The sequence below is a fragment of the Urocitellus parryii genome, chromosome 10 (genome assembly GCF_045843805.1).
Source record: "Urocitellus parryii isolate mUroPar1 chromosome 10, mUroPar1.hap1, whole genome shotgun sequence".
Taxonomy (NCBI): domain Eukaryota; kingdom Metazoa; phylum Chordata; class Mammalia; order Rodentia; family Sciuridae; genus Urocitellus; species Urocitellus parryii.
Genome location: NC_135540.1, coordinates 93,773,770 through 93,791,056, shown reverse-complemented (window position 1 = coordinate 93,791,056; position 17,287 = coordinate 93,773,770). Strand labels below are relative to the sequence as shown.

The window sequence follows — 17,287 nt, the reverse complement described above, 5'->3', positions numbered from 1 at the left end:
CTATAATCTGTTTAGCTACTGCCTGTATATATACATGGTAACTACACAGTAAAATCAGACCTATAAAATCTCTGGAGGTCTTGATTTGTGACTCCACAGCCACACTCTCCTCTACCCTGTTCCATGGACCTCCTTGCTGGATGAGAGATAGCCCACACAGTACTTTATAACTGTAGTTTAGGCATGAGAGAAGTTTTTGTTTTCTTTCTTTCTTTTTTTTTTTTTTTTTTTTTTGTAGTGCTTGGGATCAAACCCAGGTCCTTGTTCATGGTAGGCAGAGGGAAATTCTCTGAGCACATTGTGTATCCTGGGAGATCAGTTTGTATTTGAAGTAGATACTGACTAAAGTACTAGTCATTTATTCTTCTATTTCTTTTAGGAACACTATAGTGAATGTTTAGCTTGATAGGTATATTATAGTTTTTGAATAATCAGTCTCATCACTTTGAGTTGTCTCTTACAATTCTATAAAAATCAACTGTCTTTAAAACAGCAGTTCTCAAGAGAGCATAATTTTACCCCATTTTTGCCAAGGTCTAGAGTTATTTTTGGTTATTATAATTTATTGTAAGTGATATGCTACAGGCATCTGGTAGAATGCTGCTAAATAGTCTACAATAAACAGGGAAGCCCCATAAAATAAAGAATTTTCCAGGCCCAAATTTCAGCAGGACCAAGGTTAGGAAAACTTGCTTCAGAGAGACCCAAACTAGTTATTCAAAATAAATGATTCTTAACAACAGTTGAAAGATTCATGCTACTTGTCTAACACAGACCTAGTGAAACTGTTTGTAGGATGCTCTGATCATCAGCTTTATTAGATTTAAAATGATATATCAATATTTGCTTACATGTGACCCCAAATGAAATGTTACACAACAGTTCAGAAATAAGATCATTTCCTGAATCTTAACATTAAAATTCAGAATTATATCTTACCACCATAACACAGAATAATTTATACTTGGACTATATGAGTAAATAAATGTCTCCCAAGCCTGCAAACCCTGATAATTCATGGGTACTGCCAAGCTTAGTAATATTTCCATAAAATCTTTGACTAATTCTTTTATGAAATATAGAAGACTAACTTTCTTATTCAATTCATGAGACACTTTAATTAGGGAGCGAATTTTCTTTTTCAGAAAACTTTGTGAATTGTATTGGTATGTTCTCAAAATCTTTTTTTTTTTTTTAAACTTGTTTTAAAAACTAGAATTCCAAATGGCAGTACTCAGGTCAAGAGCTTTTGAAACTCATTGGTTGTAGAAATACAAGGGAAAAAATTTTTCTTTCTTATGAAGAAAGACAATTTTCTTTGATTCTTTTAGGTATTAGTATTCTCAAATTACTTTCAAGCCTTTTACCTTACAATAATAAAGGACAAAATCTCCCCCTGGTGATCAAAACATGTAAGTGCATCTTTAAAATGTCATTTTAAAATGGCCTTGGACTGCTCATAAAGCTACTATCACCCTTCACCGAATTTTCAAAACAAAATACATTTTTGATTAGATAATTACTACATATATCAAACATTAACTGGATTTTTTTAGTATATCTGTAGTATGAGAATATGTGTGTGTATGAGTATGAATGTGCGTGTTAAAAATTACAAAAAAGAAAAGTTTTCACAACTATGAGTTAGAAGATTATTGTCTTAATTTGCCACCAGACTTTGTGAAATATAATTTCCTTTAAGGAAGTCCCCTAAATGCATTTAGAATAGCAAATTTATTTCTCATGGCAGAAAACCTGGGAGAACATGGCAGTTTAAAAAAAAAAAAGTACTTGTGAAGCTTATGAGCTCTGGAAAGGAGACAGGAAATTATGTAAACATTCCTTGAACTCCTTGAAACTTCAGAAAGCTTCTCATTTAAGGGGAAAATCCTGACAAAAGCATACTATATCACAAGGGATCTTAAAAAAAAGTTTGTATTGCAGCTCATGTATACTTCAACTTATTAATTTTAAAGAGCTGAATATCTCTGCTCTAATTTTCAAGCCAGGTAAAATGGCCCATTACTTTACAAATAAATATCCCTTATAAATTGGCTATAGATTACTGAATAACTAAAATGATTGTAAAATAAATCATGTTCTGTATCTCATATTGCCAGATCCAAACATTGAATATCACTTCATTGTACTAAGCTCACTGAATATCCACATTCTCATACATGTATGACCTGTATACAGTGCTCTTTGTTTAACTTTTATGGTGAGTTAGAGGCCTGTTTTTGAAGCAATCCAGCGTCGGTAATAAGTTACTTGTGTGTAGACTCCAGGTTTGTTCTTTTGACCACAGTTATCTCCCCAGCTTACAATTCCAATGAGATACCAGGTATCTTTAAGATCTTTTATAACTAATGGTCCCCCAGAATCACCCTGAAAATTTAAAAAAAAAAGGAGAAAGAAATTAGATTGACATTAAGCTTGTTACTTATTTCAATGAACTACGTTTTATCATTAGAAGACAGTATTTTATTATAGCTAACAATGCAGAATAATTAACTGAAACATGAAATTAAAAATTATAAATAGCTTTAAGGTTCAATTTCCATATCTTTATATTATTATTTTTTGTACAGAATACATAGTTAAAAGGAAAAATGAATATGAAGAATTTTATGTCTCACTTTCATTATTCAGCCTGTTTCCCTAGGAGTAGCCACTTCATGCTGGTTTAATAATTTCTTAGAATATCTGATTCCTAAATAATATGCTCAAATGAATATTTCATAGATTTAGACTGTATATATTTATTTTCTGTTATATAGGTGAAGATTTAGCTGTTTTACAACCACTTCACAACTTTTCCTCACCATATCTTTATGTTATGTATCTCCATTTTGGATTAAATTAAAACTCGATGTTTACTTTAATCTCACTTAGTAAATGCCATTTATTGGTGAATCAAGCAACGTATTTTGATTATGTTACATTTGACATTTGTTGGGCAGAGTTTGGTTTCCTAGAATTAATAATACACTTTTTTTTTCTTCTTCTCCTTCTTCTTCCTTGTTTTGGGAGTGCGGGGTGGGTACTGGGGATTGAACCTAGGGGTGCTTAACCACTGAGCCATATCCTCAGCCTTTTTAAAAATTTATTATTATTATTCATTTTGAGATAGGGTCTCACTAAGTTGCTTAGGTCCTTGCTAAGTTCCTGAGGTTGGTCCTGAATTTGTGATCCTCCTGCCTTAGCCTCCTGAGTCACTGGCAAGTGACACCATTCTAGACTATTCTTTGGCTAATTTTCCATGTACCTTGGCAAATGTTTAATGTTTCAAAAAATCTATGTAGATCTAACAATAATATTTACTAGTACTCAAGGATATCAGAGAACATGTCAGTTCTGGAGACTGAGCCCAGGAGTACTTTACCACTGAGGTACATTCCCAGCTCTTTTTATTTTTAATATGAAGACAGGATTTCTCTAAGTTGCTTAGAGCCTCTTAAAACTTGAGATTCTTCTACCTTAGCCTCCTGAATCACTGTGATTATATGCTATGCCACCACAGGAACACATCAGTTGTTTACTTCTTCTGAAGATGTTCCCCATCTCAGCATACACATACTTGCTCAATTTCCCTGTTTCCTGCATACTCACACACACACACACACACACACACACACACACACACACACACCCCTTCCTTTTATAATGACTTAGATTGGTTACTCTAAATTTGGTGTAGAGATAATCCTGAGACTGTGTAGCCATCACCATTCTTTTGTGTTGATTTCATAATGCTTTGGGTTCCTTAACTTCCACTTTCTTGATTTTTCTCCCTCATTTTGATAAAGTATCCTACCAAGGGGTTTCCTAAGAAAGAGGTGCTTCCAAAGTTCTTATTACCTGTTTGAAAAGGCAGGGCACAAAGGCACCAAGGTGCTATATTACAGAAAACTGTAAGTGCCAAAGGGCCCAGTTAGTAACAGAAGAGAATAGAGACAAAGAACATAGTGGGGGTAGACTTAGAAGTTTTCACACACACACACACACACACACACACACACATACACAAAGAGGATTTATGCTCTTTAAAAATAAAATTTATAAAATTTTATATATATATATATATATATATATATAACCTAGATGCCCTTAAATAGATGAATGGATAAAGAAATGGTAATACATATATACAATGAAATATTATTCAGCATCAAAAGAGAATAAAAATATGGAACTTGCAGGTAAATGATGGAGTTGGAGAATATCATTCTAAGTGAAGTAAGCCAGCCTCCCAAAAACCAAAGGCTGAATGTTTCTCTGATAAGTGGATGCTGGTCCATAATGGGGCAGGGGATGCGATGAGTGGAAAAACTTTGGATTGGGCAAAGGGGAGCAAGAGAAAGGGTGGGGGCATGGGTTAGGAAAGATGGTAGAATGAGACAGACATCATTACCCTAGGTACATGTATGATTGCAGGAATGGTGTGACTCTACTTTGTGTATAACCAGAGAAGTGAAAAATTGTGCTCCATTTGTGTACAACGAATTGAAGAACATTCTGTTGTCATGTATAACTGATTAGAATACATTAAAAAGAGAAAGGTCTATATTCTAAAAATTATAAAACACTGATGAAAGGATTGCAAGAAGTACAAATAAATGGAAAGATATTCAATGTGCATGGACTGAAAGAATAAGTATTGCTAAAATGTCCATACAACCCAAAGTGATTTATACAGTCAATGAAATCTCTGCCCAAATTCCAATGGCATTCTTCAAAGAAATAGAAAAAAACAAAAACAAAATCCTAAGATTCATATGGAATTACTAAAGACTAAAATTGCTAAATCAGTATTGAACAAGAAGAACAAAATTGAAAGCATTGTAAATCCTGATTTCTAAGTATATCACAAAGCCACAGTAATCCAAACTATATGATCCTGGCATTAAAACAGACACAAAAAATATAGGCCCTGAAATTATAAAACTCCCAAGGAAAATGCTCCTTGACACTGATCTTGTTAATGATTTTTTTAGATATGACATTGAAAGGACAATCAACAAAAGAGAAAATAAATAAATGGGACTACATCAGACTAAAAAGCTTCTGTGCAACAAAGGTAATAAGCAACAAAATGAAAAGGTAATCTACAAAATTAGAAAAAATATTTGCAAGTCATATATATGATAAAGGGTTAATATTGAAAATATACAAAACTTTACATAACTCAATATCAAATAATGAATAATGCAGTGAAAATTAGGCATATAACCTGAATAGACATTTCTAAAAAGGAGACATACAAATGGCCAATAGTATAATATAAGATGTTAAGGTCAGTAATCATTAGAGAAATGCAATCAAAATCCTGAGATATCACTCCACACCTATTAGGATGGATATTACCAAAAAGTCAAGATACAACATCAGTTGAAGAGGATGAGAACCCTTGTATATGGTTGGTGAGAATGTAAATTGGTACAGCCCTTATGAAAAAAGTATGATTCCTCAAAAAAGTTAAAATTAAGACTTCTGCATGATCCAGTGATCCCACTTCTAAGTATTTAAGTGAAGCAAACTAAATCAGTAACTCAAAGAGACATCTGCACACTACAGTATTATTCAGAGTATCCAAGACATGATAACTACCTAAGTGTCTATTAATGAATGGTTGGCTAAAGAAGACACACACACACACACACACACACACACACACACACACACCTCTGAACATTATTCAGCTATTTTTAAAAGAACCTGCTATTTGTGATAACACAATGAAATTGGAGGACATTATTACATGAAATAAGTCAGACACAGGAAAACAGAGTATTATCTCACTTACGTGTGGAATCTAAAAAGTCAAACTCACTAAAACAGAGTACATTGGTAGTTTCCAAGGACTGTGGGAGAAATGTTGATCAAAGGGTATAAATTTTGAATTATAAGATGACCAAATCCTGGCAATCTAATGTATAGCATGGATGGTGCTGAATAGATTAATTTTATTGTGATAATCATTATAATATGTATGTCAAATTATATACATTTCTTATTTACTATATATTTTCCATTTAAAAATCAAATATGCTCTTATAATCCAGAAGAAAAAGACAAATAAGATTTATAAAATATAATATATATGTATAAATAATATAATATGAATAAGAAAAGTAATATTAGTATGAGTTAATATTAAAACAAACTAATAAAAAATGAATTTAGAACAATGAGAGTAATATAAATTATATAAAATATAAAAAATGTAATATACAAACTAACACAACACTTGTGGGCTCTCAGTAGGTAGGAGGACAGATGACATCCTTGGTGAGGAAGTGGTGTGGATAAGGGTGCATTAGCAGTTCCTCATGTGAGTGTCTCAAAAGCACCTCAAACTCCACATGGCTGATGTTGGACTCAGATCTCTGTAGGATGTGTAACTTTGCCCTGACATGTTTACCACATTTTTTCAAATTATTTAAACCAGAAATTGAATTATTTTAATTATTTAGCCAGAAATTTAGATATCATGTTTTGATACCTACTTTCTTCAATCATATCAAAATTATCCCTTCACTTGTCAATTTTAGCTCCTACCTTCTTTGTCTAGCTCTGTCTACATGCTACCTTCTTAGTCCAAATTACCATATTTCACCTGGATTTTTGTTACACAGGCTAAATTATCCACTATGGCCATATCCAGATTTTCTCCTTACTGTGAGCAGAATGATTTTCAAAATGTTCAAATTTGATTGAAAAACTCTTTTAACTTAACACACAAATAATACTACTCAGGAAGTGTTTTGAGAACTTTATACATATTAACTAATTTAGTATAAACCCCCTGATTAAAAATTTTAGTGCTTTCCATTGCTTTTAGGAAAAACGGCAAAATACTTCAGGTTGCTGATTGCCCTGCCAGGCAATCCTCTTACGTCACCTGGCAACATTGAGCCTATATGTTCTGTAATATGCTAAAGGTCTTCTTCAGTTCCTAAGCTCTCCCTAGCCACTTCATCATTACAGCCCTCCTGGTTAATGCCTTCTCTTTTCTGCTAATTCAACTCTAGCTACCCTTCAACTTTAGCTTCACCTCTCTTAATAGTGTGTTCATTTTCATATATTCTTATAGAAATATGTCCTTTTTCTTCCAAGCATTCTACTGCAGGCATCTTCCTTTCATTACTGTATATTCTGTATTAACACACATCTAACAGTCAGTTCCCTGAAAGCAGGTTCCGTGTAGTAGTTGGTATGGTGCATGGCACAAAGTAGGGAGTTTAAGCCTTTTTGAGCAAATAGGAGACACAGAATGAATAAAACAAGTACCAGGGGAAATTCTGGACTAATTTTCCTCTATAGTATGTTCCCAACTACCAGAATTTGAATTATGCTTCCTCCAGAAAACTATCGCCAAAACCCATCTACTGTTTTCTGGAATGATTTTGAAGGCCATATTGAAAGAACTTACCCATCAGTGCCTGGATGGTTGTTAGAACTAGAAATTTTTCTTTTTGTAACTCTTGGTTGAACTATGAACAGTAGCAAAATCACAAAACTGCACTAAGTTGTGAAAACTTTCCATTTCTGGCTTTGATATCAGCAGTTCTGATCCTTTGTCATTTGGGTTTGGATCTTTTCTCACTAGACTTCTGGTGGAGAAATTAAGGTCTCTCTCTTCTTATTCTGCATATCAGGCATGGAATTTATTGAATTCCAGATCAATATGCTATTGATGCTTGAACTTCTATTTTATCACCATATACCCCAGTAAAAATCACTGTACTTGTGTCTTGGATCCTTAAGCCTGAGTCACTTCCCTGAGAACTTACCCTAGTTTTGTATAGGTTTGTTTCATTATTGATTTGCCCAGACAGGCAGGAATTTTACCTCTGCTCCAATCCACTGAGGCTTCCCTAGGACCACCAATACTTCTGAGGCTTCTCAGTAATCTGACTGATTGAAGTCTCATTCTTCTTCTCCAAATCTACTGATGATACCTTCCACTTGTTTCCCATGACATCAACCTTGCTGGAATCCCTCAATTCTGGCTGCCTTCCTCCACATATTCTTGGCAACTGAAGTTAAACATGTGCCAGATCCTGCTCATAAAGCCTATATGCTACAAAACTCACTGCTCCTTTTCTAACAGATGTTGCCCATGCTGTGCAGTTTTGATGATTCTGGACAGGGTTTTCTGCCACTTGATGTCAATACTATACCTATTATTTAGCCACATAGAGTCACCTTGTTGGAGTTTTCAAGAATATCATAATAAAAACCAAATGCCTCTAGGAAGATGAACACTCATACCTTTGTCAGAAATATATGCCAGATAGAAGGTAGAGGACAGAGAAAAGCACTGGAAAGAACTTTAGGCTACTGCCAACTTGGTCTAATCCAATCTTTCATTGTTAATTAGCCCTTTAACCACATATGCTCCTTATGCTGATTCCCCAAAAATTACATGGGATGCCCTGAAGTATGATTTGTAACTATACCTTTATAGTTTGGCTATGCTCTTTCTCTTTTCTATAATTTTCTTTTCTTATTCTGCAATTGGGCAAGTGCTATTTGTTCTTTAGAACATATTGAAATATCATCTCTCTGACACTAGCTCCAAAAATGTTCCCTTCAGGGAGAAAATATTTTTTCCCCATTATGTTATTTATAACATCATAGTATTTCCTTTTTTAGGATGTGAGCCCTTTAAGAAAAGATACTTTGCTTTATTAATCTTTGGATTTCTGGTTATTAAGAAATTTTAATTTTATTGGTTTGTTTGATAGCATTAAAGAAACATTTTACTTATTTTATTTGGCTTACTAAAACATTTTAAACCATGTATTTGCTATAAAATTTACATTTAGAACTTTTTGGAGCTGATGTGATATCTGTGTTTTGTACTAATATAAGGAATATAGAATATTTTCTGGGTAAGATAAAAATTCTTTTTTTTGGGGGGGGGCTTATGAAATTTACATAATTTTCTCTCTCCAACCTACCCTGCAAGCATCATAAATTCCTTCCAGATATCCAGCACAGAACATTCCAAATTTTATATCATTGCCATACACCTGTGGTTGCTTGCACACATCATTACTTATGATCTTCACTTTGGCTTCTCGTAGATTGTTTTGCGATTCCCCTGAAGAGAAAACAAAGCAGTTTTAATTTGTATAATGATCATCCTTACCTAGAGCAATGTTGAGAAGACTTGTTTCTAATCTTCATTCTAAAACTGTCAATATAGAATGAGGTTAACATAAGCAGTCCTAGAGAAAAAATTTCTAATTAAAAGTTGGCACATTTAGGGATCATTATTTTTTATAACATTTTTATAAATATCTCTACAAGCAAGAAAACCTTTTGGTCCAAACCTGTAATCCCAGTGATTTGGGAGGTAAAGCCAGAAGGATCACAAGTTTGAGGCCTATCTGGGCAAAAAAAAAAAAAAAAAAAAAAAAAAAGAACTATGGATGTAATCTTGAGCCTGAGTTTGGGTTCTATCCCTAATACCACAAGAAAAAAATCAGCTTATATTTTTAAAAAGGCATTTCATTTTTTATGAAGTCTGTATTTCAGATTGTTCCCAGAAACTTTATATGCTTAGTTTTCTCTCTCAGCTTCATAAAATAACTATCATACCATACACATTTATTTTATCCTTTACATTAAAAAAACTTTTTTAAAACAAAGGATGAACCTTTGTTTTTATTCATTGATTTGCATGTGGTGCTGAGAATCGAACCCAGTGCCTCACACATGCTAAGCAAGTGCTCTACTCCTGAGCCACAACTCCACCCCTTATACTTTACATTTTATAAAGAGCTTTCAACATATAAAATTAATTGACAAGATGGTATTTCTTATATAAGTTAGGTACTCTAGGTTATAAGCCCCCTGAAGTCAATATTATTGTAGGCAGACTTTGTATTAGACTAAAAATAGCCTATGCATTATGGGATTCCTTATGTATTGCTTCGGAAACCATGACACACTGGTTGCTAGATTTCTGGGATGGTCCGCCAAATTGTGGTGTAATTCTCCTCCCCCCAGAAACATGTGTAAAACCTGTTAATATTATAGACATCATTCTCATGATTAGGTTAATGTTTTATGGCAAAAGTGTGTGAATTTTACAGTTGAAAGTAAGATCACTCATCAGACTGACGTTGAGTTAATCTAAAGGCAAATTATCTAAGGTAGGCCTGACCAAACTAGGGAAGGCTTTTCAGAAAGAACTTGGAATTTCCCTGAGTTCAGAAATACTTTCCCAGTGGCACTGAGGAAGCAAGCTACCATGAGTTCTAAAGCTGCAAGAAACAGAATTCTGTTTAAAACAGGTAAGCTTAGAAGGGAATCCTGAGCCACAGCTGAGACCATATCCCAGTTGATATCTTGATTGCAGTTTTGTGAGTCTCTGAGAAGAAGACCCCACTAAGCTGAGTCTGAGCTTGTGACCCATGGACATGATGAGATAATAATAAATGGGTGCTATTGTAAGCCATGACATTTGTACTAATTTGTTATACAGTAATTGAAATCTATTACTGATACCTTCTCAAGATTTTCAAGATCATTTTAAGATTTATTTTTGGAGAGCTATTTGCACATATAGCATATAAGTGAATAATTCAGAAATATATTAAGGAATTGTAAAAGTGATTTTGTTCTTTGAATACAATTATTTTGTCTACTACATTATCCTGTACAGTGCTGGGAAGGGTAAAGTGAAACTGACAATCTGTACTTTGTAGGTGATACTGTAAATTCATAACTTCTCCAGCAAATTAGTTGGTAAATATTTCACAATTATAAAAAGCATATCCCATAAATTTTGGATATCCCTCACTATATTTTATATACTGGGGATATACTTAACATTTTTTACAAAGTATCAATTTTTATCAAAGAATTAGGTTTTTACATATCAATTTTCTTTATTGTTTTAAATTTTATTCATTTCTATTCTTTTCTTTATTATTTACTTACTTCTGCTTGTTTTAGTTTTATTTTTCTCTTCTATACTAGTTTCTTGAGGTGGGAACGTAGATTATTGATTTGACATGTTTCTTCTTCACTAATGCAAGCATTTGCTATGCATTCTCTCTTTATTTTACTGCATCCTGCATACAGGATTCAGTATTCATTCAGTTTAATGTATTTTAAATATTTGCCTGTGACTTCCTCTTATTTAAGGGTATGATGACTAATTGTTAAGCATTTGGAGATTTTCCTGTTATTTTTACATTGGTGATTTCTAATTTGAACCTCAAAGAGAACATACTTCGTGTGATTTCAGTTTCTTTGTGTTTGTTAAGCTTTGCTTTGTGATCTGGTGTTGACTGATATTTAATGTGTATACTGCTGTTTTTTGATTAAATGTTCTACAAATACCAGATTCTATTGTTATTAACAAAGTATTGTGGCAGGTATTTTTCTATGCTAACCTCAAACTACTGAGAGAAAATGAATTTTTCTACAAAGTCAAAGGGAATTCATGATGCTTCTCTCATAATTATGAAGCAGAGATTGCAAACCTTTTCTTAAGAGGAAACCCATCAGAAACAGTGTAGACATAGTGAGGTTATCAGGCTTGCCCCCTTAATCTATTGGAATAGATAACCTGTGGGTAGCATTTTCTGTGATTGGCAATAAGACCTTAAAGAAAGTGCTGAATATTCAGTATATACATAGAGTACTTGGAGAAATTCTAGAGACCACAAATCCTATTCTTGGCTATGTTAAAAAATTTTCCTTGTCTCTTAATGGAGCTGAGAATTACAGGCATATACCTCATATTTTGTTGTATATAAATAAATTGTATAGATTTCTGATAATGTATTTTATCTTTCTCAGAAATCCCTTTTCACCTTCTCAAACCTGGAATTAAAGAAATCCTCTAACTATTGTTAAATATATGTGCCTGGACTACCTTATAGAATCCACAGTGTGCCTGGGAATGTTACAAAATAGTCAATAACCAAGTCATTATTATTTCCTAAGAGATTGTTAGTATATCAAGTTGAATAATTTTAGAGAATAAAATATGGTTTGGTGATCTTATCTCTATGCTCTTCTTATTCATAGTCACCCTCAAATTAACCTCTTTAGTAAATTTTAGAAAACTTTGAAAATTTTAGAAAATTATAGAAAACTTTGCTGTAGTATTTGAGTATTTGAGTCGGTCATTCAATTGAAGCATCACTAGGCCTGCTGTTGGCAATGTTTGCCACTAAGTGGAGCTAGAATCCCTCCAAATGAAGCTAATTAAGGACAATAGAGCCAAGAAATACAGTTTCCAAGATTGAGAGCTCAATGACACCATACAAACTCATGGAACCTAGCTGTGTCTAAAGTAATTTCTTACCACTATTGACTTCCAAGGTATAAGGGCCATATGCTGTTTTTGTTTGTTTATTTGTTTTGTCTTTGTTTCTACTTTGGTTCATTTGAATTGAATTTCAGTCACTTGCAAAATAAGGGCCCCTGACTAACACGACCAAACTGTGGAAATTACTGGCAGGATGATACTAGTGGAGATTAAATCACACTGCCCTAAAGGGACTTAGCCTTTCTTTAGCTTTTCTGAGATACCTACCACCATAATAAAGTGCTCCAAATCCTGTGATGTAGACAGTTGAATTTGGTGGGAAGGTTGCAGAAGCTTCTGGCAAACAAATCCGGCGTATGTCATCTGAAAAGGTGACTCTAGGATGGAACTGCACAACGGCAATGTCATACTCCCTTGCTGGGGAGTGATATCGCTCATGGACAATGATTCTCTTTACTTCTCTTTTCATTAAGGGAGGATTTATTGTTGTTCCAAAAGTAACAGTCCATTGACGTGGATTTGCATTACTGGAAAAGGTTAGAAATTAGCAGAATATATGAACTACCAGAACATACGAACAACATTAATTGCATTTAGGCCAATAAAAGAGAAAATACCATCTTGATAATACTTGGTTGAAATTATATCTTTCTTTGATCATTTGAACAGTCTATTGCTAGTATTTTTTAAGGATAAATATATGCAAATAACTATATGGCACATGCAGTATTATTTACCTATTCCTTCAGCAAATACTTGTTGAGAAACTATGTGTTGAATATTATCAAAATGCTAGTGACAAAGAGATGAACAAGATATAAGTTTTTAGATAACAGGACTATTAGGTTTGAGGGAAGAAAAAAAATCAAAACAAATTAAAAAGTAGATAAATAACTTCAATGAAAAGGTTATGGATAAAATAGAGTAATATATGGGGCTGGGGATGTGGCTCAAGCGGTAGCGCGCTCGCCTGGCATGCGTGCGATCCGGGTTCGATCCTCAGCACCACATACCAACAAAGATGTTGTGTCAGCCGAGAACTAAAAAATAAATATTAAAAAAATTCTCTCTCTCTCTCCTCTCTCACTCTCTCTTTAAAAAATAGAGTAATATATATATATATATATATATATATATATATATATATATATATATACACACACACACACACACACACACACACATATGTAACTAGAAGTAGGTAGGGAAGACTTTTTTGGGAAAACAACACTCTTAGGATGAGACATGGCAGATGAGGAGTAAGCAGTAAGAGGATAAGGTAGTCAGGTTTCCAGGCAAACATCCAAAGATCTTGGACCAAATGGGCTTTGATTTAGAACATGAAGTTAAGGATGGTGGACGACGAGACTAGAAATGTAGGCTGGCAATAGAGTATCTTATAGGACATGACAGAGTGCTTAAATTTTATTCAAGTAGGAATCCACTTGATGTTTTCAAGGAAGGGAGTTATGTAGTCTCATTTACATTTTCAAAAAAATCACATAGGTTCTTTCTGGAAACTAGATTGTTGGATCTATTTAATAGACCTTGTATTTTATTACATTTGTAGATGATAATAAATCTGAAAAAAACCCAAATGAGATACACTAAAACATTATTATGCTTTCTAAACTTTAACCTTCTAACCTGAGCTCAAATCCACCAGATGAAAATCAATGCTAATTAATGATGAGAAACATAAATGTGTAGGAATTTAGATTCCAAAGTAAACTGCAAAAATCCAAAATGTTGACACCTGGCCTGGGAGCCATCCCTAAAAAAAAAATCTGAAAATTTCATTATTATTTTTAAAAATAACAAATATGTGATGAATTTTCTTAAGTATTAACTCTATATCAGACTGAAATAATATCAAACAATCTCAGGGTGGGAGAGGTCATAAAAATTGTTTACTTTTCCCTCTGATCCAGTGTTTGAAAGATGAGTCTTGGCATCAGGAATATATATGCTTGTTTTCCATTCTGCCCTCTCCTAACATTGTGACTATGGACAAGTTTCTTAAATTTTCTTATCCCCCCCATTAAAAAGGGCTTAACCAATTAGGGCTTATTTAACAGAATGAATATAAGAATTATATAAAAGAATTCTTAAGCACCTAACAAAATGTTCATAACATAATGGAGCTTAATACTTGTTGCTAGTCATTGCTACAAAAACACTCTCAAGTAGTGATTGTCTATGCCTGAGCTCTTCTGCAGATGGAGGCATGTTCTTTGCCTTAGAATCCCTTTCTTTATCTTGGAATTCCTTTCATCTGTGAGCAGCTCTTTGCAAGTTCTTTCTTGATTCCTTAAATCTCTTCTACATGAGAGTACTTCAGATCTATTAAAACAACTATCATCTGTACCAAAGCTTTCTCAGGAAAAATTTTCATCTTCTAGGGCAATATTTCTCAACTTTTGATGTGCATACAAATGCTTAGGAAATATTGTTCAAGTGCAGTTCTTGATTCAGTAGTTCTGGAATAGATCTTCAATTCTTTCCTTTCTAACAAATTCCATAGCAGTGTAAGGGCTGCTGAATTGTGGATCATATTTTGAATAGTAAGACTATGAATATACCATCCTTTGCTTTACCTTCCAAGAATCTCTACTCTGAAAGCATTTTGTTTTGTGAAGTGCTCTTTAAGTGTGTCATCCAGGAGAGAATTTACTAACCCAAGTTGGCTCTGAGAAACAAAGAGTCTAACATCTAGTTTATTCTGAGCTCCAATTTTTTAAAAGTGAAATCTAAATCACAATAAAGTATTGTAGACAACTGACTCCAATCAAGCTATTTTCTGATAAAAATTTCTTAATAATTTTTACTTTAAAGCATATTTCTGCTTTTTGTAATGATACTCTTTTTTTTCTGATCCAAGTTAGAGACTTACATGTATACTTGCTAAAATTAATCATTTAGTTCTTGCTCATTAATATAACTACGACGTTTAAAATTTCTCTTACCTAAATATCCATTTCTCTTCCAGCCTTAAATTATCAGCTAATTTGGTGAACACAACTTCCATATCATCTGTCATCTCTAGAAAATATACTATGTAGGACATGGGGAGGCTAGATTTCTTAGGTAGGTCATTCACTATCCTCTGTATTTTAAGATATTCTGAATCATTACCCTTTGAATAGAGTTATTGTATTGAGTTAGTTACCCGTTACCCTTGCATTACATTTATATTATTTTTCTGTCCCATAGTTTCCTATTTTACTTTTTCATGTACAAAATTAGTCATATTATCAATCTTGGTATGTAGTCCTTGGAAGTATATTTTAAGGGAGACACTGACAAAAGCTAAACTTTTGAAGAAGAACCAATATGATAGGGCATCTTGAAGTTGGTTATGTGAAAACAGAACAATAATATTTGTTTTCATTTATGATTTGGAAATTCTCATTCATTTTATGTTTGGCCTGAAAAAGAGAATCTAAGAAGAACTGTTCAATGGATGAAGAAATAAGTTTGGTTCCTGCTGTTCCAGATGAAACAGCAAATATTAGTGTTGAAATCTATTAGAGCTCAGATTTAGTGTTCAATGTTATAAAGATATGTATGTATTCTATTAAGAATCTCTATATGGATTTATACTCAAAGATGGATTGTGTTATGATAACAAAAGTCAGGTTAAAAAGGTTTATAGGTTAAAAGGAATGTGAGATAATCTTGTTAATCTATTTCCTCTTTTTGTTTTTCATCTGTTTCCTAATACAGTGAAGTTCAGTAAATAATCCAAGGCCACAAGCATTTGACCCAGCTCTCCAGCTGGCTTGGAATGTTCTGCCCACAAAATCTGCTGCTACCCATTTTACTGAGATACTCAGAAAGCTTTGTAAATTTAATCTCCTTAGAAAGAAATCCCCAAATTTTAAATACAATAGTTATTAAAAAATCCAACTGGTTATTATCTTGAAAAAATAAATTTATTTTTTAAAAAGTCATTTTATATTATACTTAATAAAATTTGTTGTACAATAATGCTCTCAATGAATAAAGAGTTGATTAGTTATTAACTGTTCATTTGAAACAAATTACATGATAGTACACTAATTTTGCCTTGGGCTTATCTTTTGTAGCAGTATTGTCAAGAGGTACTCTATTATGCAAAGTTTTATTGGGTAGCTCAAGAAGCCCTTCTAATTCTTTAGTGTTCAGGAGAATCTCTTATCTAGTATCTATCCTTATCCTCCTGCTAATTTCTCATTTGGTTTATGAACTTCTCTAATTTTACCCAATTTACATATTATAAAGCTACATAACTTGATTTGTGCCATTCTCCCTCATCGAAGTTACCAACTTCCTGTATCCATGGAAGATTTCAGTTTCATTTTGCAATTAATTTGATTATTTATTATCAGCATAAGATTGACTCAAGTGTTTAGCAGAGAGAGGTACTATTATTAAGTGGAGAGCATTGTTTGACATAGGACTAATTTTATATGTTGTTAGTAAATATTTTGTGTTAGGATCACTTCTGTTCTCTTACAGTTTCTTTATTTAAAACTCTGAGGACTTGATTAATGAACACTAGGATAATTATTATAAGTTCCTTAATTCCCACCAACCTTTCTAAATTTATATATGCAGGTATAACATTATTTTAAAAAAGGATCTGAAAAGTTCTCTTATTTTACTTAAGTAATATTTGGGATACTAATTATTACCCAGAATATGATAAAAACTCAAGGATTTTTTAAATAGTGGTGTCTAGTTGAAGGTCCACTTACTTTTTAAAGCAGTGTGCTGCAGTGACAAGCCACCTGTCACTAATCAAGGTGGCCCCACATTGATGGATGTTACTTCGCTGAAGGGAAGCTTGCCAAGGCCAGGCACCCTTGTCTGCAAGTTCTCCAGACATTATTCTATTGACTATTAATGGTACAGCTCGTTTACCGCAACCTTAAAAAGATGAGATCATTAAGTTATAAGAAATGTGTAGTTAATGGTTTATACAAAGAACCTAAGAGAGTACTG

The 17,287-nt window shown here is 33.2% G+C and overlaps 1 protein-coding gene across 1 annotated transcript in view; it reads right to left on the bottom strand.

Moving 5' to 3' along the window:
• Positions 1 to 2,226: 2,226 nt before the first annotated feature.
• Positions 2,227 to 17,287, bottom strand: part of Tmprss11a (transmembrane serine protease 11A) — a 38,287-nt gene continuing 23,226 nt past the window's right edge. The window contains exons 5-8 of the mRNA XM_077803547.1: positions 17,041 to 17,212; positions 12,569 to 12,828; positions 8,970 to 9,112; positions 2,227 to 2,388 (exon numbers count right to left, since the gene is read on the bottom strand). Coding sequence (XP_077659673.1) covers positions 2,227 to 2,388; positions 8,970 to 9,112; positions 12,569 to 12,828; positions 17,041 to 17,212 — 737 coding nt within the window. The remainder of the gene's footprint in view (positions 2,389 to 8,969; positions 9,113 to 12,568; positions 12,829 to 17,040; positions 17,213 to 17,287) is intronic.